Source organism: Oncorhynchus mykiss, chromosome 31, assembly GCF_013265735.2.
Source record: "Oncorhynchus mykiss isolate Arlee chromosome 31, USDA_OmykA_1.1, whole genome shotgun sequence".
Taxonomy (NCBI): domain Eukaryota; kingdom Metazoa; phylum Chordata; class Actinopteri; order Salmoniformes; family Salmonidae; genus Oncorhynchus; species Oncorhynchus mykiss.
The window spans coordinates 38,940,634-38,967,772 of NC_050571.1; the positions used below are offsets into that span (position 1 = coordinate 38,940,634).

Below are 27,139 nucleotides of genomic sequence, written 5' to 3' on the forward strand. Positions count from 1 at the left end.
ATTGAATGTTCAGGTCGAATTTAATTGCACCGCATACAGGTGGAGTAGGCAAATTCCAGAATGAGTCTTAACTAACCAACCACAATTTTATGGCTTATCTTAAACATTCAGACAAAGGGATATTACAGTAGTTCTTTGTAGACATAAGTATCATTGACACAACACTCCAAATAAATGAATACAGTGAAATACTCAGACAAAATGCTGACAGGGTTAAGCTTCCTCCATACTTAATTTTCAGCTACCCTTGTGTGCCACACAAATAACTTTCAACAACAGCCAATAATATACTGTGGTGATTTTCAATTGGGACCTGATTGTAGCTAGCTGCCTTAAAGAAATAACTCATTATTGGCGAGTGGACTTTATCAAATGATTGTCTGATCTTCATGCAAACATTTTTGCATAGATTTGCTTCTCTTTCTCCTTTTCCTCCTTCACTTTCAACTGGACTCTCTTCATCTCGTTTCCAATCGCTGTCAAAGGATGAACAAGTAAATTCACTTGTCAGGCAAGGAAAACAACCTATCACAACAAAATGGCAAAACTGTTGCATTTGTTATGAAGGGGTTTTGTAAATAAGTTACTTTGAGCATCATACTGCTCTCACTATTGACCATTTATTCTAAGTTCTAGTTAGCCTTTAGAATATTCAAAATAACACATGCAGCCCAATTATTAATATTTTTTTCCACTAATTGGGCAATAGATTATCCTTGGGCTGCCTGTGTAAATGCTGCCATAAGGACACAAATGATCCCCTGGATTGAATGTTACTATAAAGAGGCAGTACCAACCTTTGTCCTCTGGTGCTATTTCTTGAGCTTTCTTCAGATCACTCTGCAAATGGCAAAAGGTGAGAAATATTTTAGTGAGTTGACAGACAAGTCAAACTCCAATGTTCCAGCTATTGATCACTTCCTCCAATTCCAGATTTTAAGCTGGAATCCTCAGTTGGTACATCCATTTTTGGACTTTTGATATACCCATTTCATTCTTGAAGAATATCATTTATAAATGCCTCATGAGCTTAGTTCAATAGTCGTACCCCATCAGAACCCAAAATACATGCTTGTTTTACACCAATGTAAAACACTGTATAGCGTCAGAACATGGTTAAAATGATGATATCATGGAGGGTCAGTCCGTAAATCGATAGCTCTGTCTGTATTTGAGTGGTTACATTTCTCCAGGCCCATTCCTCAGTTTTATACCAATACACAGGCCGGGTTTGTTTCGCCCCAACTTTTTGGAAGAAATGTTTTAGTGCAAATAAACCCATATGAATCGGTGGGGGAAAACATCCTTGTCGCATGGGGTTCCAGTCCAGAAAGCCCATTTTTGTTAGACTGGGACAAATGGTTCACATTCTGAAGTCATGATTGGTATGATAAGAGTGTATATCAACTTTTTTTCTTTACCATGGCTTTACTGTACTCCTTCAGTCCCTGCCAGGCCTGGGCCCTCCTGAACAGAGCTTTAGTGTTTTTCTGGTTCAACTCCAGTGCCTAAAAAAACAAGCAAACATACATAAATCAGACTAAATAGTGACTGCACTTCTCAGTGTTTCTTTCCCTTCCTAATCAAATTATATTTGTCACATGCGCCGAATACAACAGGTGTAGACCAAACTGTGAAATGGTTACTGACAAGCCCTTAACCAACAATGCAGTTTTCAGAAAATACAGTTAAGAAAAAAAAAAAAAAAAGTACACAATAACATTGAGGCTATATACAGGTGGTACCGGTAAACGGTCAATGTGCGGGGATCAAGGTAATATGGACATGTAGGTAGGGGTAAAGTGACTATGCATAGATAATAAACAGTGAGTAGCAGCAGTGCAAATAGTCCGACTGGCAATTTGATGAATTGTTCAGCAGTCTTATGGCTTGGGAGTAGAAGCTGTTAAGGAGCCTTTTGGACATAGATTTGGCGCTCCGGTACCGCTTGCCATGCGGTAGCAGAGAGAACAGTCTATGACAATTTTTTTAACCTTCCTCTGACCCAGCCAAGTATATAGGTCGTGGATGGCAGGAAGCAGAAGGTGATGCAACCGGTCATGCTCTAGATGGTGCAGCTGTAGAACATTTTGAGGATCTGGGGACCCATGCTGACTCTTTTCAGTCTCCTGAGGGGGAAAGGCATCTATTCACGACTTTCTTGGTGTATTTGGACATGATAGTTTGTTGGCGACGTGGACACCAAGGAACTTGAAACTCTCGACCTGCTCCACTACAGCCCTGTCGATGTGAATGGGGGCCTGTTCAGCCCACCTTTTCCTGTAGTCCACAATCATTTCCTTTGTCTTGATCACGTTGAGGGAGAGGTTGTTGTCCTGGCACCACACTGTCAGGCCTCTGACCTCCTCCCTATAGAGACTGTCTCATTGTCGGTGGTCAGGCCTACCACCGTTGTGTCGTCAGCAAAGTTAATGGTGTTGGTGTCGTGCTTGGCCACAAAGTCATGGACGAATAGGGAGTACAAGAGGAAACTAAGCACGCAACCCTGAGGGTCCCCCATGTTGAGAATCAGCGTGGCAGATGTGTTGTTGCCTACCGTTACCACCTGGGGACGGCCCGTCAGGAAGTCCAGGATCCAGTTGCAAAGGGAGGTATTTAGTCCCTGGGTCCTTAGCTTAGTAATGAGCATAGAGGGCACTATGGTGTTGAACGCTGAGCTGTAATCAATGAACAGCATTCTCACATAGGTGTTCCTTTTATCCAGGTGGGAAAGGGCAGTGTGGAGTGTGACTGCGTCATCTGTGGGTTTCCGGGATGATAGTGTTGATGTGAGCCATGCGGGGCAGTAGTCATTGAGGTAGGTTACTTTAGCTTTCTTGGAAACGGGCTATGGTGGTCTGCTTGAAACATTTACAGTTGAAGTCGGATGTTTACTTAAACAAGTTTTAATGACTCCAACATAAGTGTATCAACCACTCCACAAATGTCTTGTTAAACTAGTTTTGGCAAGTCAGAACATCTACTTTGTGCATGACAAGTAATTTTTCCAACAATTGTTTACAGATGGATTAATTCACTGTATCACAATTCCAGTGGGTCAGAAGTTTACATACATTAAGTTGACTGTGCCTTTAAACAGCTTAGAAAATTCCAGAAAATGATGTCATGGCTTTAGAAGCTTCTGATAGGCTAATTGACATCATTTGAGTCAATTGGAGGTGTACCTGTGGATGTATTTCAAGGCCTACCTTCAAACTCAGTGCCTGTTTGCTTGATATCATGGGAAAATCAAAAGAAATCAGCCAAGACCCCAGAAAAAAATTGTAGACCTCCACAAGTCTGGTTCATCCTTGAGAGCAATTTCCAAACGCCTGAAGGTACCACATCCATCTGCACACACGTCACGTTAGCTAATGAGCCAACCAGCTAACGTTAGCTAGTTAAACAACGATGAAATAGTGCCAAATCATGTTGTTACTACCCTGCATGAATCTGCTGGGAGCTAACCAACCAGGTTCAAATGTTAGCTATCTAACATTAGGCTCTAACTAGCAAAGCAAACAGTTCTGGGATACAAACAATGTTAGTTAGCTAGCTAACAGTACACTAACTTGAAATGAAACCACTTGGTCAAAATTAGACACGTGTAATATCTGAAAATGTATCTAACTAGCGCTAGACTATCTTACTATCTTATACATCATCATGCATGATGGATGCGTCTCCCTGTCACGGATGCAATCCGGAGTTGTTTCTCCATCTCTTTAGCTATCATACTCTAATTCCACTGATTTCAAAACTTGATCCTCTAGAAAGTGGAGAGCAACACTTAAACAGCTCCACTACATATTGTTATAAAAAGCCGCGTTCGACAGGATTACCAACATTGACTGACCAGCTCAAATAGACAAAAGCCTTCTATATGGCAGACCAATCCAAACTCCTCTCTCGGCAAGTCCAGCCCACTCATCTCAGCCAATCATGGCTAGTGGGAAGGTTTTTTCTTCTTCTGTGGCTTAACCAACAAGGCTAGTAATTTAACAATTTTATTCATATTTACAGATGGCATACAAGTATATTATTAAGGCACATGAAAGTTGATGTTACAGAAGACATTTCTGCCAAAAAAACACATTTTGATAAAAAATAAAATAACGTTAAAATGGCTCTGGCCTCCCGGGTGGGCGCAGTGGTTAAGGGCGCTATACTGCAGCGCCAGCTGTGCCATCAGAGACTCTGGGTTCGTGCCCAGGCTCTGTCGTAACCGGCCGCGACCGGGAGATCCGTGGGGCGACGCACAATTGGACTAGCATCGCTCGGGTTAGGGAGGGGTTGGCCGGTAGGGATGTCCTTGTCTCATCGCGCACCAGCGACTCCTGTGGCGGGCCGGGCGCAGTGCGCGCTAACCAAGGTTGCCAGGTGCACGGTGTTTCCTCCAACACATTGGTGCGGCTGGCTTCCGGGTTGGATGCGCGCTGTGTTAAAGAAGCAGTGCGGCTTGGTTGGGTTGTGTATCGGAGGACGCATGACTTTCAACCTTCGTCTCTCCCGAGCCCGTACAGGAGTTGTAGTGATGAGACAAACTACTAAAAACAATTGGATACCACAAAATTGGGGAGAAAATGGGGTTAAAAAAATAATAATATTACATTTAAAAAAAGGCTCTCCTGTGAAGTTGTGACTTGCGACATACGTCTAGTTTCCTGAAACAGGTCACAATTGGTTAGGAGCAAGTAAAACGGCAGCCATCCCCCCGGCGCCATAAATACTGAATAAGAATGTTTATCTACAGACTTAACTAGAAATATTACGGTACTCTACAAAAACATATCCTCAGTTGCATTCACAATGAGTTCCATAAAGACTTTTATAGTACTGACCACGAATGGCCTTTAAATCTTTGCCACTAATAAACAGTTGTACCGTAGTCGAGTGGTGGAAGTGTGATGGGCCTGGCATCTAGGATTTCAGCTGGCCTAAAATATTTTTCTTTCAATTTTAAATTGTTTGCATAATTTCTAATCCACCTTATTTAAAAAAAGAAATCCCATAACCATACCACCTCTCCTGTGACTGAGTAGGTCTGACACCAATTATTCGACTGGTCAATTGCTTGGTCGATACGCTGTTGGTCAACCAAGATTTTTTTTGTTGCGCAGTAGCATATATATATATATTTTAGGGCACACGAGACAACTGTCTTATTCGTGCCAAACGAAGTAAATGAATCCATTGCGTAGGCCTAGGGGATGGCACAGTCCAAGAAGTGCAATGTGCAGCCACACCCTGTCTCTCTCCAGAATGCGCTCTCTCCCATCAATTTGTGCGCTCTCTCCCACCAATTTGTGCACATTCATTGTTTCATAACTTCATTGTGTGAATTGTTTGCGTTCGATTGTTAGTGTCTCAAGTTCCCATTACATATATCACCGGTAGTACATTTACCATTAATTCCTAATCTACAATGTTTGATTGGTTACGGTTATGTCTGTTAAGGCATTCAATATACTATTCCAGTCTTTAACCATTCTCATTGTAGGAGCGGACACGTTGTTTGCAGAGTAAACAACCTATGCTACACTTGTGAGAAACATGTTTTTTGTTCATTTCATTCCATTTGAGTTGTGTCAATTTAGTCTTTTTTTTGGAGCACTCCTGTCAATTTTGAGTAATGACGTCACCTGATTATGCATAGAAGTAGGTCTATAGGCTGCCTGGATGCGTGCAAATGTAAGCTTATAAATGTTCCCATTTGGAGATCTGATATTATTTATGATCGGCTTAATGCACCACCACTAATGAGCTGTAGAGCTTCTCAAATTAATGTATTCTTCGCCTCAAACAGCAAGCAAACAAAGTCTGTTTTTACAGACATTGACAATTCCTCAATGTATTTGAAAAATCTTTCCAGCCCTCTCCCTTTCGATAACCACTCAGCCTGAAATGTCATGCTCTGATCCAGTGGGAACATCATAAAATAGGCCTACCCGATTACTTCTTATCCCTTGCGGAAATAGCCTACAGCTGTGTCTGTCCTGAGGTCACTGGCGCGGGAAACTATGAGTGCCCAGAATATGTTATACGATGTTGCATGGATCTTCAGACGGATCCAAGTTCATAGTTGATACAATGTTTCAAGTTTGTTTCAGACAGGCCATGCACAGCCAATGTGATTTATAGGATTTGTTATTTTATTAGGATATTATTTTACCTGCAGGCTGTACTGTTTTTAGTTGTTGGCTTTATAAGCTATTTTTGTCTGCACAGGACTGTGCAATGCCCCCATATTGGCCTAAATTACTTACCTCGTCACAGCTGTCCATGGCTTCCTGCCAGAGCTGCATCTTCAGTTTACAGGCAGCGGTGTTGAGAATGCAGCTCACCGCCGTGGGCTCCAGCTTTGCCTGGGCTTTCTCAATCTCCTGCTCATCACCGGCAACTGCCAGATACCTGGCAAGTGACAAGTTTCACCATTTAGTCCTTTGCTAGGCTGGTCCCAGATCGGTTTGTGCCATTTGGCCAACTCCTATGGTCATTGTGCATTCAAATGCATGTCATGCTGTGACACAAGCAGGCCTAGTACACACACACTGTAAATCACAGTGCGAGTGGAGTGAACCCTGGACAACATTTCACCTGAGAGCTTTGGAGTACTTCTTGATTGCAGACTGCCAGTCTTGGTTCTTGAAAAAGTTGTTCCCAATATTCTTAATATCCTCAGCAACACATAGGACTTTGTCAACCTAACCAAAAAACAACAAGTATGGGACTTTTATGCTATTTTCACAATCAGTGCTGCATCAGCATTTCACAATCACAGAAATTCATAGTTCATGTCACACTTCATTTTGACTAAATAAATCAATCCACATAATAGGGGTGTGAACATTTAAACGAAATCGGGATCCTTAACGTTAACACCCCTAACCAAAAAATAATACAAAATCCATAAAATTGAAATCACAGTGCAGTTATCACAAAGCATATTCTTTTCCTAGTCATAGCCTAACTAGACAATAGGCTATAAAGTCCTGGAGAAAGTTGTGTAATTTAAATAGAACCAGAGAGGAAGAGGCTAACTTTCTGCAATTTTTTGTGAATGTGCGAGACATGCAAGACAAGACATTTCGAGATACAGATTACCAAGACATGTGTATGGTTCTTTCAGCCTGCCCCCTCCACTCTCGCACGCTGGCTCACCTGCTCTTTGCTAATGAAGAACATCATAACCTACTGAAGTTGCGAGACATTGCAAGCCAAGACATTGCGAAATGCAGCATTCCATTGCGAGATACACCTTTTAATTGCCTCTAGATAGGCCTAGTGCACGGTTCTGAATGTCTGGCTAGTGGCCGACCTGCCTATACTGTGCCCCTCCCCTCTCTCGTTAGCTCACTATGAAAGACGCAAGTGTTTGTGTTCTCGGCATCTAAGCTGTCTCCTCCGTTCCAAAAAATACAGAATCTTTGTAGTCGATTCCTAGCGGAATCCAATCTTGACACTCAGAAATGGGAGTCGACGTGCAAGGAGTTGAGGACAGTATTATTTTAGAGTGGACTCTCCGCCACTACATTATTGTCGTTAACAGTTGGGGAAAAGGCAGAGAAAGGCAAGCGACAGCAGCAAAGTCCTGTATGGCAATGCTTTGAGAAGTTAAATTAGAAGGAAATGCAAACTTTGCGAGGTGGAATCGAGGTACAGTAATACAGGTGCAACCAGTGTTTCCCCTACATAAATTTAGCAGAGGCGGCCTGCCACTCCAAAAGATATGAAGAGGCGTTATAATTTCCGTGATTGTAAAATGTCAGTGTAAACTAAAAACAGATAATGTACGTGGAAAAGATAATGGAGCTATATATATATTTTTTCATAAGATCACCTTTTGAGACTGACAATAACCAAAATAAAAAATAGAACGTCAGCATGGGTATCTTCAGAGAAGCGTTTAGAGAGAAAATGAGGTAGGACTACTAACATCTTTTAAATCAACGTCGGCGTCCTCTGGGTAGTCTGGATGGGTGTCCCCTGAGCCGTCGTTCGGGGCTACTCCCCAGTTGTCTCCATGTTTATGCTCACCACACTCGGCAATTACACAGGGCTATGGGGAAAGAATCAAAAGCAAAACTGTAAATACACGATGAGCATTTCACAAGTGTCACACACTACAGAAAAATACTAGGTAATCTACCTGCTGCAAGGCAAAACATACAGCTTGCTGCTGCGTTAATGTTATCGAATGTGGCGGTAGTTATTCTCATTGACTGACCTTGAGAGGTGTGTCCTCGTTAGTCTCTATGGCCTCCAGTGTTTTCACCAGCCCTAACCCCTTCAAGACTTGTCCAAAGACAACGTGTTTGCCATCTAGATGAGCAGTGGGCACAGTGGTGATGAAGAACTGGGAGCCATTGGTGGCGGGTCCAGAATTGGCCATACTCAGCAAGCCCTCTTTGTCGTGCTGGAGAGGACACAGACACCCACATGTTAATTCAATGATGACCAAGAAAACAGAAATAATTTGTCATGCTAAAGGCCAGGAGTTATTCCTATGACTAAAGCCCAGACTTTATACTGGTCAAGAAAATCTCCTATATTATTCAGAGTCATTATGAAAATCCTTACCTTGTAATGGAAGTTCTCATCTTCAAACTTCTCCCCATAGATGCTCTCCCCTCCAGTGCCGTTCTGGTTGGAGAAATCTCCTCCCTGGATCATGAACTGCTTGATAACTTAAATTGATTGACAGCGTACATGTTTGTGGTCATTATTGATCTTACTGCAGTTTGTTACCATAAAATGGATGTACTACCGCAATATAGATGTGATCTATATATAGCTTTGTGTAGGCAGGGCAAACCAGTTTTGGTGATTTCTGGTATATCATCAAGATAAATCACAACACGTTTTTGGACTCATTCAGCAGTCTTTACCTGATTAAGTACAAAAGCACTAGAAATTAATGTTTAAAATTCTATTTATTGTCCAAAAATGTAATTTGAAAATGATGCCGTTGCTGCTTCCTCCTGTTGACAAAACATTGATAAATAGCCCATATTGATCATTATAAACTGGGTATTTGAGCCCTGAATTCTGATTGGCTGAATGACATGGTATATCAGACCATATACAACAGGTATGACACAATTTTTAGTTTTACTGCTCTAATTGCATTGGTAACCAGTTTATAATAGCAATAAGGCTCCTTTGGTGTTTGTAATATATGGCCAATATACCACGTCTAAGGACTGTGTCCAGGCACTCCGAGTTGCGTCGTGCAAAAGAACAGCCCTTAGCATTAGTAAATTATCGATATACCACACTTCCTCAGGCCTTATTGCTTAACTAGACCCTAGTCAGGCTGTAAGCAAGCAGGTACGATCTGCTGGCTAACAAACAGTGGAAATGCACAATACTTACTCCTGTGGAAAGGACATCCTTTGAAATGGAGTGGTTTTCCTGTGGTTTTGCCAGTTCCCTTCTCTCCAGTACAGAGTGCTCGAAAGTTTTCAGCGGTTTTGGGGACAACATCAGCAAACAGTTCGAACACGATTCGGCCAACTGGTGACAACATAGCATGACATTATGTGGATAGTTGGTCTTTAAAAAAATGCAATTTCAAAGTAGATGTAACTCAAAAACAAGCCTTTTAGTCCTCAACTAGCTAATCTGGTAGACACTGGGGTGTTGCATATTTACGAAAAACATGACAGCACGTGCTTGTTGCTTCGAATGGAACGTTAATGTATCAGGCGAATGGATATTCACAAATTAGACTAACTTGTTATATTTAAACAGTAAAAAATAGCTAACAATACAAGTACCTAAATGGTTCAAAATAGCGTAGGAATTACAAATGTGTACTTTAATATACATTGGTCGCTGTAACGTTAATTTAAGATCATGCTAGCTAGCATGAATGTGCTTTTTCTAGAAACCACCCGGCGCTGCTAGCATTAGCCTAGCGTGTCCAGTTGAATGACTAACAGCGCTTTATTGAAAATATCCTAACCTCTTTCACCACCAATGTCTACATCAAAGAAGACACGGGGGTTTTCTTTGTTTGAAGGCTTGGTCACGGGTGTTGCGTTAGACATTTCTAAAATTCTAAACGTCAGCTAGCTAAAGTTACTTCCACAATACTCCTAGTTATCAGCGACTCGTCAGCAACACTCAAAAAGAACTTCCGGGTCACGGAATTTCCGAAAAATTACAAATAAAAGCCCCCTCACGTAATAGTACAAAAGTGTCATTAACCTTCATTTAATGAAACATTGTCTACACATTAATAATTATGAATATTTGTTCATATTTAAGTGACATTTGCATTTAATGTGGGTTTTAAAACATGTTCCAAGGTCAAATAAATGCCCCCAACGCAGTACTCCTATGGAGAGAGAACTATTCTTGGTGCTGAAGTAAAAGTGGGGTTAGGATTCCTCACTAGGATCTGTATGGTGTTCCTTCATGCAGGACTGAGGTCTTTATGGCCAGCAATACTTTATTCTCCATTAATGAAATAAACTGTTCGCCTACAATTTACATATTGGGTTAAAGAGAAAACGATTCTAGATGCCGAAGTAAAAGCGGGGTTGGGATTACTCACTACTTTTAAAAATGTATTTAACCTTTATTTAACTTGGCAAGTCAGTTAAGAACAAATTCTTATTTACAATGACGGCCTACCCAGGCCAAACCTGGACGACGCTGAGCCAATTGTACGCCGCTCTATGGGAATCTCAATTACGGCCAGATGTGATGCAGCCTGGATTCAAACCAGGGACTGCAATGATGCCTCTTGCAGTGAGATGCAGTGCCTTAGACCGCTGTGCCAATAACATGGTACAAACATTGTTAGGCACAGACAACAGCACAAAGGGCAAAAAGGAAGAGACAACAATAAGTAAGTGTTAGTAACAATGTCCATGTTTGAGTCTTTGAATGTAGAGATGGAGATAAAACTGTCCAGTTTGAGTATTCATTGCAGCTCATTCCAGTCGCTATTTGCAGAAAACTGAAAAGAGGAGCAAACCAGGGATGTGTGTGCTTTGTGGACTTTTAACAGAATGTGACTGGCAGAACAGTTGTTGAATGTGGAGGATGAGGGTTGCAGTAGGTATCTCAGATAGGGGGGGGGGGGGGGGGGGTCCTGTGCAATTGGGTCCTGGACTTCCTGACGGGCCGCCCCCAGGTGGTGAAGGTAGGAAACATCTCCACTTCGCTGATCCTCAACACTGGGGCCCCACAAGGGTGGGTGATCAGCCCCCTCCTGTACTCCCTGTTCACCCATGACTGCGTGGCCATGCACGCCTCCAACTCGATCAACGAGTTTGCACACGACAACAGTAGTGGGCTTGATCACCAACAACGATGAGACAGCCTACAGGGAGGAGGTGAGGGCCCTCGGAGTGTGGTGTCAGGAAAACAACCTCTCACTCAACGTCAACAAAACAAAGGAGATGATCGTGGACTTCAGGAACCAGCAGATGGAGCACCACCCTATCCACATCGATGGGACAGCAGTGGAGAAGGTGGAAAGTTTTAAGTTACTCGCGTACACATCACGGACAAACTGAAATGGTCCACCCACACAGACAGTGTGGTGGAGACGGCGCAACAGCGCATCTTCAACCTCAGGAGGCTGAACATTTTTGGCTTGGCACCTAAAACCTTCACACAGTCACATTTTTTTCCGCCTCCTGAGGTTGAAGAGGCACTGTTGCACTTTCTTCACCACACGGTCTGTGTGAGTGGACCATTTTCGATCGTCAGTGATGTGTACGCCGAGGAACTTGAAGCTTTCCACCTGTTCCACTGCGGTCCCGTCGATGTGGATAGGAGTGTGGTCCCTCTGCTGGTTGCCTGAAGTCCACTATCAGCTCCTTTGTTTTTTCGACATTGAGTGAGAGGTTATTTTCCTGGCACCACACTCCCAGGGCCCTTACCTCCTCTCTGTAGGCTGTCCAATCTCTGGTTTCAGCACTTGCTATTTAGAAAGTACAGTTGGCGAGCGCACAGTGCCCTGTTCGGAAGTTGGCTAAAGTAAATTGATATTTTGCCAAAATGATATTGTTTCTCCTGTCTAAATCATTCAAAATACTTTACCAGAGAGCTTGATTTAGCCACAGAGGACCATTAGCTTCTTTTTTTTTTTAAATACTCTGGATTCTTTCAAATCACAAGTGTAGAGGCCTATGCCTATTTGGGAAGCAGAGCAATTTGGGGAGCACTCGTGGCAATAGGCCTAGCGGATGATTGAGTTGCAGCTGTCAGTGAAAAACATCTAAGATGTGTGAAGATAATCTGTCTTGAGTATAATTTAAAGTGGTAAAACAAGGAGGGGAGGGGTGTGTAGCAAAGATATAGGCATCTCTCTCCAGAATGCATGCACTCAGCTCTCCAGAATGTGCTCCACTGTCTCCTGCCAATTATTGCACATTCATTGTGTGAATTGTTTTCCCTTTGATTGTATTTTTTTCAGTTCCACAAAATCACATTGTAGGATTTTCAATGAATTTATTTGCAAATTATGGTGGAAAATAAGTATTTGGTCACCTACAAACAAGCAAGATTTCTGGCTCTCACAGACCTGTAACTTCTTCTTTAAGAGGCTCCTCTGTCCTCCACTCGTTACCTGTATTAATGGATATGTGCTGAGAGAAGGACAGTGTACCTTCTAACCATACTCCCAATTGTATGAGGTGACTACTTCAAACTACCGAAACGCTCAGAGGTAGTAATCACACTGGTGTGGGGGGTCAGAACAAGGTTAAGGGCAGATAAAGCATGTTGAGAGTATGGCTAGCACACATGAAAGATATTTATATTCCTGTAATGTCGACAATTTATTTTGTAGTCCTTTATCGAGGGCTTATCGAGGGCTTTATTCACTTCAATTTTATAGTTGGAGGTAGGATCGAAAATCAATTTCTTGTAACATTTTCTATTATTTTTTTCAGATAAACATGTTTGTATTAGAAATCACAATCCCACCTCCCTTATCTGATCTCTGTATATTAATCGAGTTATCATTTGTTATGTCATCAAGCATTTTCTTGTATGCCAAGAGTGTGCAAAGCTGTCATCAAGGCAAAGGGTGGCTACTTTGAAGAATCTTAAATATGTTTTGATTTGTTCAACACTTTTTTGGTTACTAAATGATTCCATGTGTTTCTTCGTAGTGTTGAGGTCGTCAGTATTATTCTACAATGTAGAAAATAGTAGAAATAAAGAAAAACCCTTGAATGAGTAGGTGTCAACTTTTGACTGATACTGTATGTCTGATCAATGTCAATTTTGCATTAATTTGTAGCTTGTTTTATAGTAGAACACTCTCTAGAGGAATGGTCAATGATGTGTAGCATTTGATCCGATGAACAGTAATATACATAAAAATATATATATATAAAATATCTTGCACCAGTGTCTGCAAAGGCTCTTTTTGAATACCTTAGCCTCATGGGATTCTACTGTTGTAGTATTTGCTGAGCGTTTTGGCGTGGAGCTCTAAGCTAATTACTCTCTCTTTTAGTTTTTTTGTTATTTTATTTCATACTCTCCCAGTGTTTCCTTCTCTGGGACTATGGTGGTGGTTAAGTCCCAAGGGAGTAGAATTTTCTGTGCATCTCCTGTGCTGAATATAAATGTTCGGGCTCTCGTCTCAGTAAGCTTGCCAGTGATGATTTTAGCATGTACATCTTGGTGGGGCAAAGCCACAACACAACACAAAACAATACATTCATTGCACTATAACCGTTACAAATGGTGCCCAACAGGGGCCTACATAAAGCTGTCCCAACAGCAGAGCTTTCTTTTCAGCACCATGGAGTGAATACTTACCACTGCTTACACCAGCGAAATCTTGTCTGCCAGCGAAATAGTTCATTCAGCCAAATTTACTGCCTTTAAAAAAACAATTGATATGGCAGACTTGCTTTAAAAAATTGGTTTCTACTGACAATTGAGATGTACAAACTATGGCATAAGGGGAAGGCGAGCAGAGGAGAGGCAATCCGTAATTTTGATTAAGACATTAATGAGCAAGCTGGATCGACTATTTGTTCAGCACACAGAATTCAGAACATGGGCTGTTCTTACAGTATTTTCCCTATACACCAAGTCGAACCATATGATAAATAAAGGGGTCATATGAGGGGAAAAGGGACCAAATTATTAGTGTGAGGCACATGGGCTACTAACAACTTACTACACAACATACAGTGCATTCAGAAGGTATTCAGACTCCTTGACTTTCCCCACATTTTGTTACATTACAACCTTATTCTAAAATGGATTCAATTACATTTTTCCTCATCAATTTACACACAATACCCCATAATGACAAATCGAAAACAGGTTTTTAGAATTTTAGCAAATTTATAAAAAATACTAAACAGAAATCCCTTATTTACATAAGTACTCAGACCCATTGCTATGAGACTCAATTGAGCTCAAGTACATCCTGTTTCCATTGATCATCCTTGGTGTTTCTACAACTTGATTAGATTACACCTGTGGCAAATTAAATTGATTGGACACGATTTGGAAAGGCACACACCTATCTATACAAGATCCCACAGTTGACAGTGCATGTCAGAGCAAAAATATTATCTGGGGCAGGGTACCAAAACATTTCTGCAGCATTGAAGGTCCCCAGAAACCCAGTTACCTCTATCATGCTTAAATGGAATAAGTTTAGAACCACCAAGAGCCTTCGTAAAGCTGGCCGCCCGACCAAACTCGGCAATCGGGGGAGAAGGGCCTTGGTCAGGGAGGTGACAAGAACCTGATGGACAGAGAGTCCAGATTTCCTCTGTGGAGATGGGAGAACCTTCCAGAAGCACAACAATCTCTGCAGCACTTCACCAATCATGCTTTTCTGGTAGAGTGGTACGACGGTAGCCACTCCTCAGTAAAAGTCACATGACAGCACACTTGGATTTTGCCTAAAGGCACCTGAATGACTCTCCAACCATGAGAAACAAGAGTCTCTGGTCTGATGAAACCAAGATTGGACTCTTTGGTCTGAATGCCAAGCGTCACATCTGGAGGAAACCTGGCACCATCCCTACGGTGAAGCATGATGTGGGGATGTTTTTTAGCGGCAGGTGAGACTAGTCAGGATCGAGGGAACGATGAATGGAGTAAAGTACAGAGAGATTCTTGATGAAAACCTGCTCCAGAGCGCTCAGGACCTCAAACTGGGGTGAAGGTTCACCTTCCAACGACCCTAAGCACACAGCCAAGACTACCAGGAGCGGCTTCGGGACAAGTCTCGGAATGTCCTTGAGTGGCTCAGCCAGAGGCCAGACTTGGAGCCGATCTTGTAGTGTTACACTCAAGAAGACTCAAGGCTGTAATCGCTGCCAAAGGTGCTTCAACAAAGCACTGAGTAAATGCTCTGAATACGGAAATATGTAAATGTGATTTCAGTTTTGTATTTTTTAGACATTAAAAAAAATACAATTAAAAAACGTTTTGCTTTGTCATTATGGTTTATTATGTGTAGATTTGATGAGGGGAAAAAAAGTTTTATCCATTTTAGATTAAGGCTGTAACGTAACAAAATGTGGAAAAAGTCAAGGGGTCTAAATACTTTCCAAATGCACTGTGCACTTATTAGTTTCTTAGCTACAGGATACATATCTCCCTTGCATATTATATAATTAATGCAGCAGCATACAATACATTTTTGGACTCACCTTGTTGTGCTGTGGTCACAAAAACAGGAAGGTGGCGCGCCGGTCCTTGTGGGCAAATTTTGTCATCAAAGTGTTGTATTCTCTGGATTTATGTTGCTTTCAAGACAACTGGGAACTTATGACGTCAGTGATCTTCAGGTTGGAGCTCTAGAAAGAGACCCGAGTTCTCGACTTGGAATTCCGAGTTTGATGACGGTTCAAAACGTATTTTCCCAGTTTGAGCAAATTCTTTTCAGAGTTCCGAGCTGTCTTGAACTAACTAAAGTCTGAGATTTCTGAGTTTCCAGTTATTTTGAACACGGCAGAAGTCATGCTGGATTGACAGCATAAATGTTTATTATTTTAAGCTTGGGAAAGAGACCCTTAAACCCAGACCCACTCCACTGAATAGCAGGCTAGTGATTGCTATGCAATGCTTGCAGTTAGCCACTGATTCCTTCCAAACCCCTCATTGCTGAATTTGCGATTTCCAACTTGTTGTGTAATGTTTATGGCCGATCAGCACTGATAGGGTTTTATCCATAATTTATTTTCAAATGACAAGGATTGAAAAGGATTTGCCAGTAGATTGCTGATTACTGAGTCATGATTATGAATGCTTGTCTACCTTGCCATCTAAGATTTTGAAAGTATGTTGACATGATCAGTCCAATCAAAGCTACGGTAGATATAACTTCATTTGATGTCATATTATCTGTGGCCAATGACCTTGAGACTTCTTGGATGGGCACTTATAATGTAACTCAATGGCAGTGCCCAAGGAGAGACCATGTTTGTATGCTGCTTTATTAACTCAATTGTTCTGTTTTATTTACATTGTTTGCAAACTGATATATGGCACATATGAATGCCAAAATAACATGAAAAACAGGCTTTTTTTTATTTTTATTTTTATTTTGCTAAACAGGTGGGGCAGAGAGGCCCTGAATGACGGGTAACCACTGAAGCTTGTATAGTTTAAACATACATTTCTCTCTTTTGACTGAGGTCTATATGACCAACAACACTTTGTACTCCACCAACTCTATTGGTCCCATTGCAATACACTGTAGGCATAAAAATTACATATACATATGGGTTTATAGAGCAAAAATTACTATAGGTGCCAAAGTTAAATTGGGGTTTGGATTACTCACTAGGGTCTGTAGAATTTATGGTGTTATTCCATGGTGGACTGCGGTCTAAATGCCCAGCAACATTTTCTACTCCACCCACTCCATTCACTGCAATGCAATACACTGTAGGCCTATAGGTGATTAGTTACTTTAAAGACACAATGTAAAAAATGGACTGATAATGACCTAGATGAACTTAATGATGATGAGCCAGCTGTGCCTTTCATACATTTAAATCAGTCCAAGGCCAGCCTTGACCTGTGCCAAAAAGATGCATCTTGGCCTGACAAATAATGTCAAACGAATGGAGCCATTGGACACTATACGGTAAAAATATTGCACTGTAGAGGCAAAACGATCCGTTGTGTGTCCAGAAAACCAGGGTCCAGTCTACTAGAGTCACTCGAATACAAAACAGCCAATCCCTTCTTCAAGCCTTTCCCTTCAAGTAAACTGATGAGGTTCATCAAGGCCAGAACAGCAAGGCTCGTTAATAGCACCTACTCTGACGCTATGAGGACGGTGAACTCTCGTCGAGTCTAAATCGTACTTATGCACTGCTGTACTGTCACTTTAACTCACTGCTGACTGACTAATTCAGGGCTATATCTAAATGTCAAAACAATACATTAACTATTCTAGCTTTCTCTTTGTTTAGCTTCCAGTGTGAAATAAAACACCATTCCATACCAGACTTGCATTCCATAGCTTGCCCTATAATGTAGGTGAAAAATTCAGACTATTAGCATGTGATTAGGTGAGTACGAACTGCTTCAGAGAAACAATGGCAACTGCTGTATGTGATCAGTAGATGGGGTGTTAACTGACTGGCATACCTGTAAATGACATACATTATCCTAATGATGATGAGCAGGCTGCAGGCTTTATACATTTACATAAGCCCTTACATAGCAAAACATGCATTGGGTCAAGCGATTTGGCTAGGCAAAGATATCTCTTTTTTTTTTTGAGGCAGTATCATAGTAAGATCATATAGGTTAGTATCACCACAATTATGTCTATAGCCTATCAAGGGTTATCACGGAGGTTAACAGCACTTTTCTTCAACCCATCCTGGTCGCAATTAATCAAAAGGTTTGGATTTGGGATTTTGGACTGAAAGTAGCAGGGATGTGGGTTGGGGTTTTTCTGATTGTGTGACATTATTGCCTTGTGCTCACCAGGTAAAAGTAAACTGGACCCTGGTTTTATGGACACACAATTGATTGTTTGCCTGTCCGTTGCTATATTGAGTTTGAGTTTATTTTTTACAGGGACAGTGCACATTAATCAACGTTTCAGTAAAAGTGGCGGTTTTAGACAGCCGGCTAATTTTCAACCGCAGTCCCTGGGCAGGTTATTAAAAACAATTACAATATAGACAATAGCAACATAGGACAAGCAAGACAGAGCAACATACAGTGCCTTGCAAAATTATTCGGCCCCCTTGAACTTTGCGACCTTTTGCCACATTTCAGGCTTCAAACATAAAGATATAAAACTGTATTTTTTTGTGAAGAATCAACAACAAGTGGGACACAATCATGAAGTGGAACGACATTTATTGGATATTTCAAACTTTTTTAACAAATCAAAAACTGAAAAATTGGGCGTGCAAAATTATTCAGCCCCTTTACTTTCAGTGCAGCAAACTCTCTCCAGAAGTTCAGTGAGGATCTCTGAATGATCCAATGTTGACCTAAATGACTAATGATGATAAATACAATCCACCTGTGTGTAATCAAGTCTCCGTATAAATGCACCTGCACTGTGATAGTCTCAGAGGTCCGTTAAAAGCGCAGAGAGCATCATGAAGAACAAGGAACACACCAGGCAGGTCCGAGATACTGTTGTGAAGAAGTTTAAAGCCGGATTTGGATACAAAAAGATTTCCCAAGCTTTAAACATCCCAAGGAGCACTGTGCAAGCGATAATATTGAAATGGAAGGAGTATCAGACCACTGCAAATCTACCAAGACCTGGCCGTCCCTCTAAACTTTCAGCTCATACAAGGTGAAGACTGATCAGAGATGCAGCCAAGAGGCCCATGATCACTCTGGATGAACTGCAGAGATCTACAGCTGAGGTGGGAGACTCTGTCCATAGGACAACAATCAGTCGTATATTGCACATATATCTGGCCTTTATGGAAGAGTGGCAAGAAGAAAGCCATTTCTTAAAGATATCCATAAAAAGTGTCGTTTAAAGTTTGCCACAAGACTCCCGGGAGACACACCAAACATGTGGAAGAAGGTGCTCTGGTCAGATGAAACCAAAATTGAACTTTTTGGCAACAATGCAAAACGTTATGTTTGGCGTAAAAGCAACACAGCTGAACACACCATCCCCACTGTCAAACATGGTGGTGGCAGCATCATGGTTTGGGCCTGCTTTTCTTCAGCAGGGACAGGGAAGATGGTTAAAATTGATGGGAAGATGGATGGAGCCAAATACAGGACCATTCTGGAAGAAAACCTGATGGAGTCTGCAAAAGACCTGAGACTGGGACGGAGATTTGTCTTCCAACAAGACAATGATCCAAAACATAAAGCAAAATCTACAATGGAATGGTTCAAAAATAAACATATCCAGGTGTTAGAATGGCCAAGTCAAAGTCCAGACCTGAATCCAATCGAGAATCTGTGGAAAGAACTGAAAACTGCTGTTCACAAATGCTCTCCATCCAACCTCACTGAGCTCGAGCTGTTTTGCAAGGAGGAATGGGAAAAAATGTCAGTCTCTTGATGTGCAAAACTGATAGAGACATACCCCAAGCGACTTACAGCTGTAATCCCAGCAAAAGGTGGCGCTACAAAGTATTAACTTAAGGGGGCTGAATAATTTTGCACGCACAATTTTTCAGTTTGAAATATCCAATAAACGTCGTTCCACTTCAAGATTGTGTCCCACTTGTTGTTGATTCTTCACAAAAAAATACAGTTTTATATCTTTATGTTTGAAGCCTGAAATGTGGCAAAAGGTCGCAAAGTTCAAGGGGGCCGAATACTTTCGCAAGGCACTGTAGGACAAGCAAGACGTAGCATACAGACATAGCAACATAGAACAAAAAGCAGCAAGACAAAATTCATAAAAGCAACAAAGTGTTTCCACACCTCACAAACTACAGACAACATGGAAAGCGGCAACACACAGCTAGGGATTATATTCACACATCTGATTGACCTTTAGCCATGTCTTCAAGCATTCTGTGAAAGTGTGATATGTGGTGCAGTTATGTGTCTGATGGCAGTGTATTCCAGACATGGGAAGCTCTCACAGAGAAAACGGATTTACTAAAGGTGTTTTTCCTTAAGGACAGTCACCTCTCATGGCAGACCTTGTGGATCTGCTGCCATATGTTTGGGGTTTCTGTTTCACAAGAATAGTGAGTGGAGGGGGAGCCAGGCCATTTAGGATCTTGAATACAAGACATGCGTTGGTGTATTGCACAAGATGTAACAGTGATGATGGCTATTGGGCTTCCTATCAAGCACTTTGAGAGCCTGTTTGTAGACAGACTGAATAGGTTTTAATGTTGTACAGCAAGCTTGGGGTTGGGTATGTTACTTCTAAATGTAATCCGTTACAGTTACCAGTACAAAATTGTAATCAGTAACGTAACTTTTGGATTACCTCAACTCAGTAACATAATCTGATTACATTCAGTTACTTTCCCCTTAAGAGGCATTAGAAGAAGACAAAAATGTATGTTACCAATTGAACTACATCTACTCCAGGATAAATCAATGTTAAAGTTTACATAGCTGGCCATATATGGATGTTACATTTTACTTTATGGGTTGGTTATGTAGGCTTTTTCTAATCTAAACCATCGCTTTCTATTACATACAATAATATGATTAAGTTATATATTTACATTAATATATATATTTAAAAAAATGGATATAGCAGCTACAGACGGACCCTTTTTAAGTCTATCAAAAGTGTGCGAGATTGAGCATGTGTCCATTAGGCCTATAGATTTATTTGTATTTTTTTCAGCATGAATTAGATTGAGCAATAAAATACCAACTTTTATTCCATAGGCTGGGATCCGAACTATGCAGCTGTTGCAATAGCACATCTTTCAATGGTTTCAAAAACGATGATTGATAGGCAGTTTAAACTTCTTGAATTGAACCATTATTGGGTTCAAATGCACTTAGATTTGTGAACAGTCATCCACAACAACCACAATCTGTAAGGCGCAAATAGTTAAATGAGAGAACAGCAGTGGGATTCACAACAATGCGCTATGTAGATATCAATAATAAGTGATATCCGGATCGCAGGAAACTAAACTGCTGTTATCCTTACCTCCAAGCCTTTATTAAAATGAGATAATCTATGGATTTTTGCTGGTAATGTAACGGATTACAGTTATCGTTTTTTTGTAATCCTTTACATTACCACCCCTGTGTGTACCGTATAGTGTCCAGGGGCCCCATGCAAACTTATTTGCTCTACCTTATAATATTATTTCGAAAGTCATTATCTTTCGTTCAGTTTCCTCCGTGTAGCTATAATTAAACATAATGCAAAAAAAATATCATGCTGCAATTAGCGTTTTACAGCGGACTTTTATTTTGATGGCAAAATCCCAAAACGGAAGTCTTAATGCTGCTACCGGCATGATAATGTTGCTGCCGTGATGCTAAGGATATTCAAGTCCTGGATATCGCGATATTGAATTTATTATATACACGTTAAATCTCGCGATATTTAGTGTATTCTATTTAGACGTTTTAAAACATGGAACAACACTGCTGTCTACTGCACCCAAAATGTGTAGATTTTTCAAAAAATATATTTTCTATCCCGTGTTCTTTCCCCAATCCTAAAAGAGTGGACCCTTTTGCCTAATCCCATTCCAATCAACCACTGCTATAACCTATATGATAGTAGATATGTCCCAAAAGTGTGCATGTGAATAATCAATCAAATTTATTTAGAAAGCCATTCTTGCATCAGCTGATGTCACAAAGTGCTGTACAGAAACCCAGCCTAAAACCCCAAACAACAAGCAATGCAGGTGTAGTAGCACGGTGGCTAGGAAAAACTCTCCTAGAAAGGCCGGAACCTAGGAAGAAACCTGGAGAGGAACCAGTCTATGGGGGATGGCCAGTCCTCTTCTGGATGTACCGAAGAGGAAGATAGTATGTTGGCCATGTATTGATAGAAAATCACTGTAGAAAAATAGATGAAAAAAAAGTAATTTCTGTATTGCCACAAGAGGTCTTAGATAGGGTCAGATATTAAATGGAGGCAAGATTAACACCAAATTGAAGTTGAGCTAACAAGAATATGTTGCTGTGCCTCATTACATGACAATTGGAAATCTCTGGTGCAGTAAAAACTCCTCTCCCAATCTGAGTCAGCAGCAGTTACCGGAGCTTGACTTTGGCAAATGTAATTGCTTTTGCTCAGGGGATGGATTATCTTTACACACACTTGTTATCGAAAGTTTGAATCTATGACACAAGACAGGAAAGACCTGGGTCCTGGACCTGTGGAATGCAATACTGGTGTCCGAGGCATCCTTGGTGAATTGACATTTTCATTCTCAGTTCCCCATGTAGAGCTAGCAGAGCAGAAAACATAGTACTTTTAGAAAAGTGGCAAAACTTTTTAGATTTTAAAGTAAAGCCAATGGACTTAACAAAAAATGTTCTTGTTTACACTTAGCTTTACTTTCACCTTTCAGACAAAACTTGGAGATATTTTCATCTCATCAAATCCTTGTTTGAAGATTTAAAGGATTCCTAATTTACTGTAAATGTTGCTGTATAACTAACTGCAAAATACACCAGTGTAAGGGTGTGGTATAGTAGCCTACTTGCAGTGCTCCTAAACCATTTCAGTGAAATAGATCATGCAAATTACTAATGAGAGTTGTAATTGAGTACTGACAGAGTACAATGGTTTGATTAACTTTTGTATACACTACAGTAGGTGAAATGGTGATATTTATTCAGACAATTGGTCAGGTCTTCAGGACAACACAGCTGATTGTATCATCATCCGTTCTTCACCCAAACTATTTCAAGGAACTCATTTGTGAAGCACCTTCAGCGTTTCTCTGAACGAGTTAATCTCTCTAGAAAGGGAAAAACACAAAGAAGCATTTGTGAGTTGTAGGTACGTCAGGCAAAAATATCATAATCCTATTGAATACTGTTCACTAAAAACACCACATACAGAAATGGTCAAGCATGATGTGTGGTTTGAATGGGTTCATTCACCGACCAAAGTTATGTCCTTTCATTTACAGTGGCTTGCAAAAGTATTCATACCCCTTGGATTTCCTCACATTTTATTGTTACAAATGGATTTAAAAAAAAAAAGTTGTCAATCTACATAAAATACTCTAATGTGAGTGGAAGTGAATCAATTTTTTCAAAGATATAAATTAAATAACTGAAATGTTGTTGTTGCATAAGTATTCAGCCCCTTGTGTCAATACATTTTAGAAACACCTTTGGCAGCGATTACAGCTGTGAGTCTTCTTGGGTCTTTTAGAGCTTTACACATCTGAATTGTGCAATATTAGCAAATTATTATTTTCATAATTCTTCAAGCTCTGTCGAGATGTTGGGGGATCACAGCTGCACAGCAACTTTCAAGTCTTGCCATAGATTTTCAAGCAGATTTAAGTCAAAGCTGTAACTTGGCCAGTCAGGAACATTCACTGTCTTCTTGGTAAGCAACTCCAGTGTAGATTTGGCCATGTGTTGTAGGTTATCGTCCTGCTGAAAGGATAATTTATCTCCCAGTGTCTGGTGTAAAACAGACTGAAGCAGGTTTTCCTCTAGGATTTTGCCTGTACATCGCTCCATCCCACTTATTTTCTATTCTGAAAGACTCCCCAGTATTTGCCGATGTCAAGCATACCCATATAATGACACAGCCACCACCATGCTTGAAAATGAGGAGGCAGTTACTCAGTGATGTGTTGGATTTGCCCCAAACATAAGGCTTTGCATTTAGGCCAAAAAGTATATTCCTTTGCCATGTTTTTTTTGCAGTATTACTTTAGTGCCTTGTTGTACACAAGATGCTTGCCTGAACAAAGGGGCTGAATAATTACGCAATTACGCTATCACATTTTTATTCATCTTTAAAAGATGTTTGAATTTTTCTTCCACTTTGACATTAGAGTATTTGGAGTAGATTGTTGACAATTTAAATACATTTTAATCCCACTTTGTAACAAAATAAAATGTGAAGAACTCCAAGGGGTGTGAAAAACTTTGCATGGCACTGTATCACGTAGGGCCCTTTAACTTCGAATGCATTTGCATCGAATTCCTCAAATGCTGTGTATATAGTTGCATAATGCAATAGGTGATATATCAAATGAGAGGTCAGATACTCCCTGAGGACAAGGCCTATGCAGAAATAGGATTGTTCGTGTGAAGAGGGGCCCCTCATCCTCTCCCTTACAATTGGGTTTAGTGGGTCAAATATATCTCCAGTTATGCAATGTGTCCTTCATACTGGTGTTTGAAGGGAGGAAATGTCACATTCCTGTAGTTAATGACTTACCCTGTTGAGAAGGAACTGTTTGTTGTTATCTTGGATATAACAGTCGTACTTGTGTGTCCATGCGAGTTTGCTGCGGGCTCCAACAGATTGCTTATCTAGGAAGTGGGGCGGTGCGTGCCTGCAAAAGTGGAAATGGTGAATAATGGATGAAGAAGGGTGCACCTACATTCACTCGACACTCCACAAGCCTGCTGCGATGCTATCACTTTCACAATGGAAATGTGCACAGCGTGCAGGTAAAGTGGTTCTGACTGGCTGAAAAATAAAATATATTACATAAAGTGTGGGTTACCACATGTGAGGCCTACCATGGGTTTTGATATCTGTGGGTGACTCTGTCCTCAAGGGCTGAGCGGAATTCAGCTCTCTGTAGGAACAATATGGTCTGAGTCACTTTGAAAGTTGTATGTTATAACATTTGAAAGAAGAGAATAAATTGTCTCAATTAAAGTGGCTTGTCTTAATACCGATGTAATGCCAGCATCAGAATGAATAGGGTCATGAATCTGACAACTTTGAGAATCGTGATTTGAGTATCGTGATCTGAGCACTGTGTCCATCGTGACATTTGTTGAGAATCATGATTACAGTTTTGAGCATTGCGACAGGTGAGCAGTGCTCGACTTGGACAAAATAGGTGCCGGCTCTCATTTTGGGTGCCAGTACTGTTTACATTTATAGATGCAGGAGCTCCACAATACTTTTGAGCTAATATTCTATAAGAGGAACAGGAGCTCAAGCAGTAGAAAATGTGAGGTGCCGGTACACAGCTCCGGTGAGCTCCTGGCCAAGTCAAACACTTGGTGAGCATTATGACTACAGTATTTTCTTAGGACATCATTCTGGCCATTGTGACAGGTGAGTATAATAGCCGTATAATTATTCATTAGAATACTAGAAAGGGTTTGAACCTTTTCATGACGGTACAAAAGTCAGCCATGTTGGTCAGGGAGTTGGTCAACCATGGTTTGCCAGTGCTGTGATAAGATAGTGAAGAATGTATCTGCACTGTTTTGTATTAGCTAACTAGCCAGACAGTTTTAGAGGAATGATCTCATTATTTTTTCAAATGAACTGTCAACTGCCAACATTCCATTGAAACACTAGAGTCAATCCACAGCCATACAGTGGCTCAAAGCAGTTGATGATAGGATTTAGACAAGTTGTAAATCCAACAAGTACTGATATTGTATCATATAATAGCACTCATTTGCGGACTGTTTACATATATTTTAGAGGATATTTATACAGAATTGGCATAAAACCCGTATAAACTGTATTTATAATTATATGAAAATATTTTAGGTTGACTATAATTCCATTAAACAATTTCTGATACATCACATGCCTTACTTTATATTTCCTGCATAATTAAAAGCAGGAAATGCATCACCTATGTCTCTAATGCCATTCATTCCAATTCAGACTGGTTTTGGATTTCTGCCTGACCAAGATGGCTGACATTTCCAGCCCATTATGGAACTTTGAGGGCTTATGAAATAAAATATATGATGTAGCTAATCTACTAAATGTTCATCAAGGTTGCCTAACCTATTCCTTTATTAATAATCAAATTAACATCCAGCTCACAGGCTTCATTTGGGCCCCACCTTAATTTGCACATTGCTGCGCAGCGTCCTACTGTTCAACAGCTGGTGATATTCCATGCCCCATCCCACCCCTCCAATGCAACACTGTTTGGGCATGGGGGGTGGGGCGCAGGGAGCAGGCCGACACAGGTAATTCAAATCGCTTGTACCCTCAGGTGACAAAGGGCCAACGCCAATGTAGCGGGGAAAGTCGATCAATCTTGCCTTGTAGTCTCCAATTCCATCTGGACCTTATTAGAATCAATATAATGAAATGTGAGAACCATTCAGAAAATAGTGAGCTACACAGAGCCCTACTCTAAAGGTTTATGCTATCCAGAAATCTTGGGACGTCCATACCCTAAACCCTAACTCTTACCTAACTATTACCCTAACCTTAACCCTTTTAATTGAGAACTTCCATGGGGTGACGTCAGAGTTGGTATGTCCAAAGTATCCCGTTTAGAGTTTCTCCCAGTCTAAAGGGTGGTTCCATTTTACAGAAAGGGCATTGCCAATGAAGAGGCTGTATCTCTCATCCACTCACCCCCACGGTTTCTTGTCCTGACCTATCTACATGTCATTAAAAATATATATATATATTTATAATGACAAACCCCTAATGTATAACTTCCAAAATAGGCCTAATTATATACATCATGAATAAAATGGAACATACTGTAGGCTACACACAATAGCCTATGTAATAAGAGGTGATTGTTGTGTAACCTATTTCTACCCTTGTAACATTCTACATCAAACCCAATAATTATGTGACACATACCTGTAAAAAGCATCCTTTGACCATAGGCTTGGGGGAGCCTTACTTGTACCACTGTGCTACTCTCCATTGGAACTGTTATTTTTGGACTAGATACCAGCAGCCGAGTACACGGTTACAGCAGCACGCCCGAGGGCGATAATGTGAGGGTGCTGGTCATGGGGTCAGTGGGCTGTTGCCATGCGACTAATGCTTGTCACGGTGTCAGTGTTTGAATGCATTAGTGCCGCGTTCTAGTATTATTCGGAACTAGGGAACTCGGAAATGTCCGACTTGTTAACTCCATCTGCCGTATTTAACGAACCAGCAAGTTGGACATTTCCGAGTTTCCTAGTTCCGAGTAGTGTTTGAACGCGACATTAGCGACTCGGTTGTGTCATAATTACCTCCACTTCAGTGTCCAATTTTACATAATGTAATTGTACCATGGTCCACCAATTTTTCTGGAAACCT

The 27,139-nt window shown here is 40.9% G+C and overlaps 2 protein-coding genes across 2 annotated transcripts; both read right to left on the minus strand.

Annotated features, from left to right (window-relative positions):
- Window positions 1-3: 3 nt before the first annotated feature.
- LOC110505134 (peptidyl-prolyl cis-trans isomerase D) lies at window positions 4-10,145 on the minus strand. The gene is made up of 10 exons (XM_021584131.2): window positions 9,968-10,145; window positions 9,376-9,516; window positions 8,581-8,687; window positions 8,228-8,416; window positions 7,937-8,059; window positions 6,598-6,704; window positions 6,267-6,411; window positions 1,422-1,508; window positions 798-840; window positions 4-476 (listed from the first exon to the last, which is right to left on the minus strand). The coding sequence occupies exons 1-10, from the start codon at window positions 10,050-10,052 to the stop codon at window positions 388-390; spliced, it is 1,116 nt and encodes a 371-aa protein (XP_021439806.1). The 5' UTR covers window positions 10,053-10,145; the 3' UTR covers window positions 4-387.
- A 12,575-nt stretch (window positions 10,146-22,720) lies between these two features.
- On the minus strand, window positions 22,721-26,877 carry LOC110505135 (uncharacterized protein C4orf45). The gene is made up of 5 exons (XM_021584132.2): window positions 26,690-26,877; window positions 25,927-26,156; window positions 24,625-24,683; window positions 24,317-24,434; window positions 22,721-22,868 (listed from the first exon to the last, which is right to left on the minus strand). The coding sequence occupies exons 1-5, from the start codon at window positions 26,754-26,756 to the stop codon at window positions 22,860-22,862; spliced, it is 483 nt and encodes a 160-aa protein (XP_021439807.1). The 5' UTR covers window positions 26,757-26,877; the 3' UTR covers window positions 22,721-22,859.
- Between the last annotated feature and the right edge of the window lie 262 nt (window positions 26,878-27,139).

Coding starts and splice junctions, on each gene's coding strand:
- LOC110505135 (XM_021584132.2), bottom strand. CDS start 26,756: ATGGAGAGTAGCACAGTGGTACAAGTAAGGCTCCCCCAAGCCTATGGT. Junction 26,157..26,689: donor TCAAAGGATGCTTTTTACAG/GTATGTGTCACA, acceptor GATTCTAATAAG/GTCCAGATGGAATTGGAGAC. Junction 24,684..25,926: donor GCAGCAATGTGCAAATTAAG/GTGGGGCCCAAA, acceptor TTGTTCCTACAG/AGAGCTGAATTCCGCTCAGC.
- LOC110505134 (XM_021584131.2), bottom strand. CDS start 10,052: ATGTCTAACGCAACACCCGTGACCAAGCCTTCAAACAAAGAAAACCCC. Junction 8,417..8,580: donor ATGAGAACTTCCATTACAAG/GTAAGGATTTTC, acceptor TGTCCTCTCCAG/CACGACAAAGAGGGCTTGCT. Junction 8,060..8,227: donor ACGAGGACACACCTCTCAAG/GTCAGTCAATGA, acceptor CTTTCCCCATAG/CCCTGTGTAATTGCCGAGTG.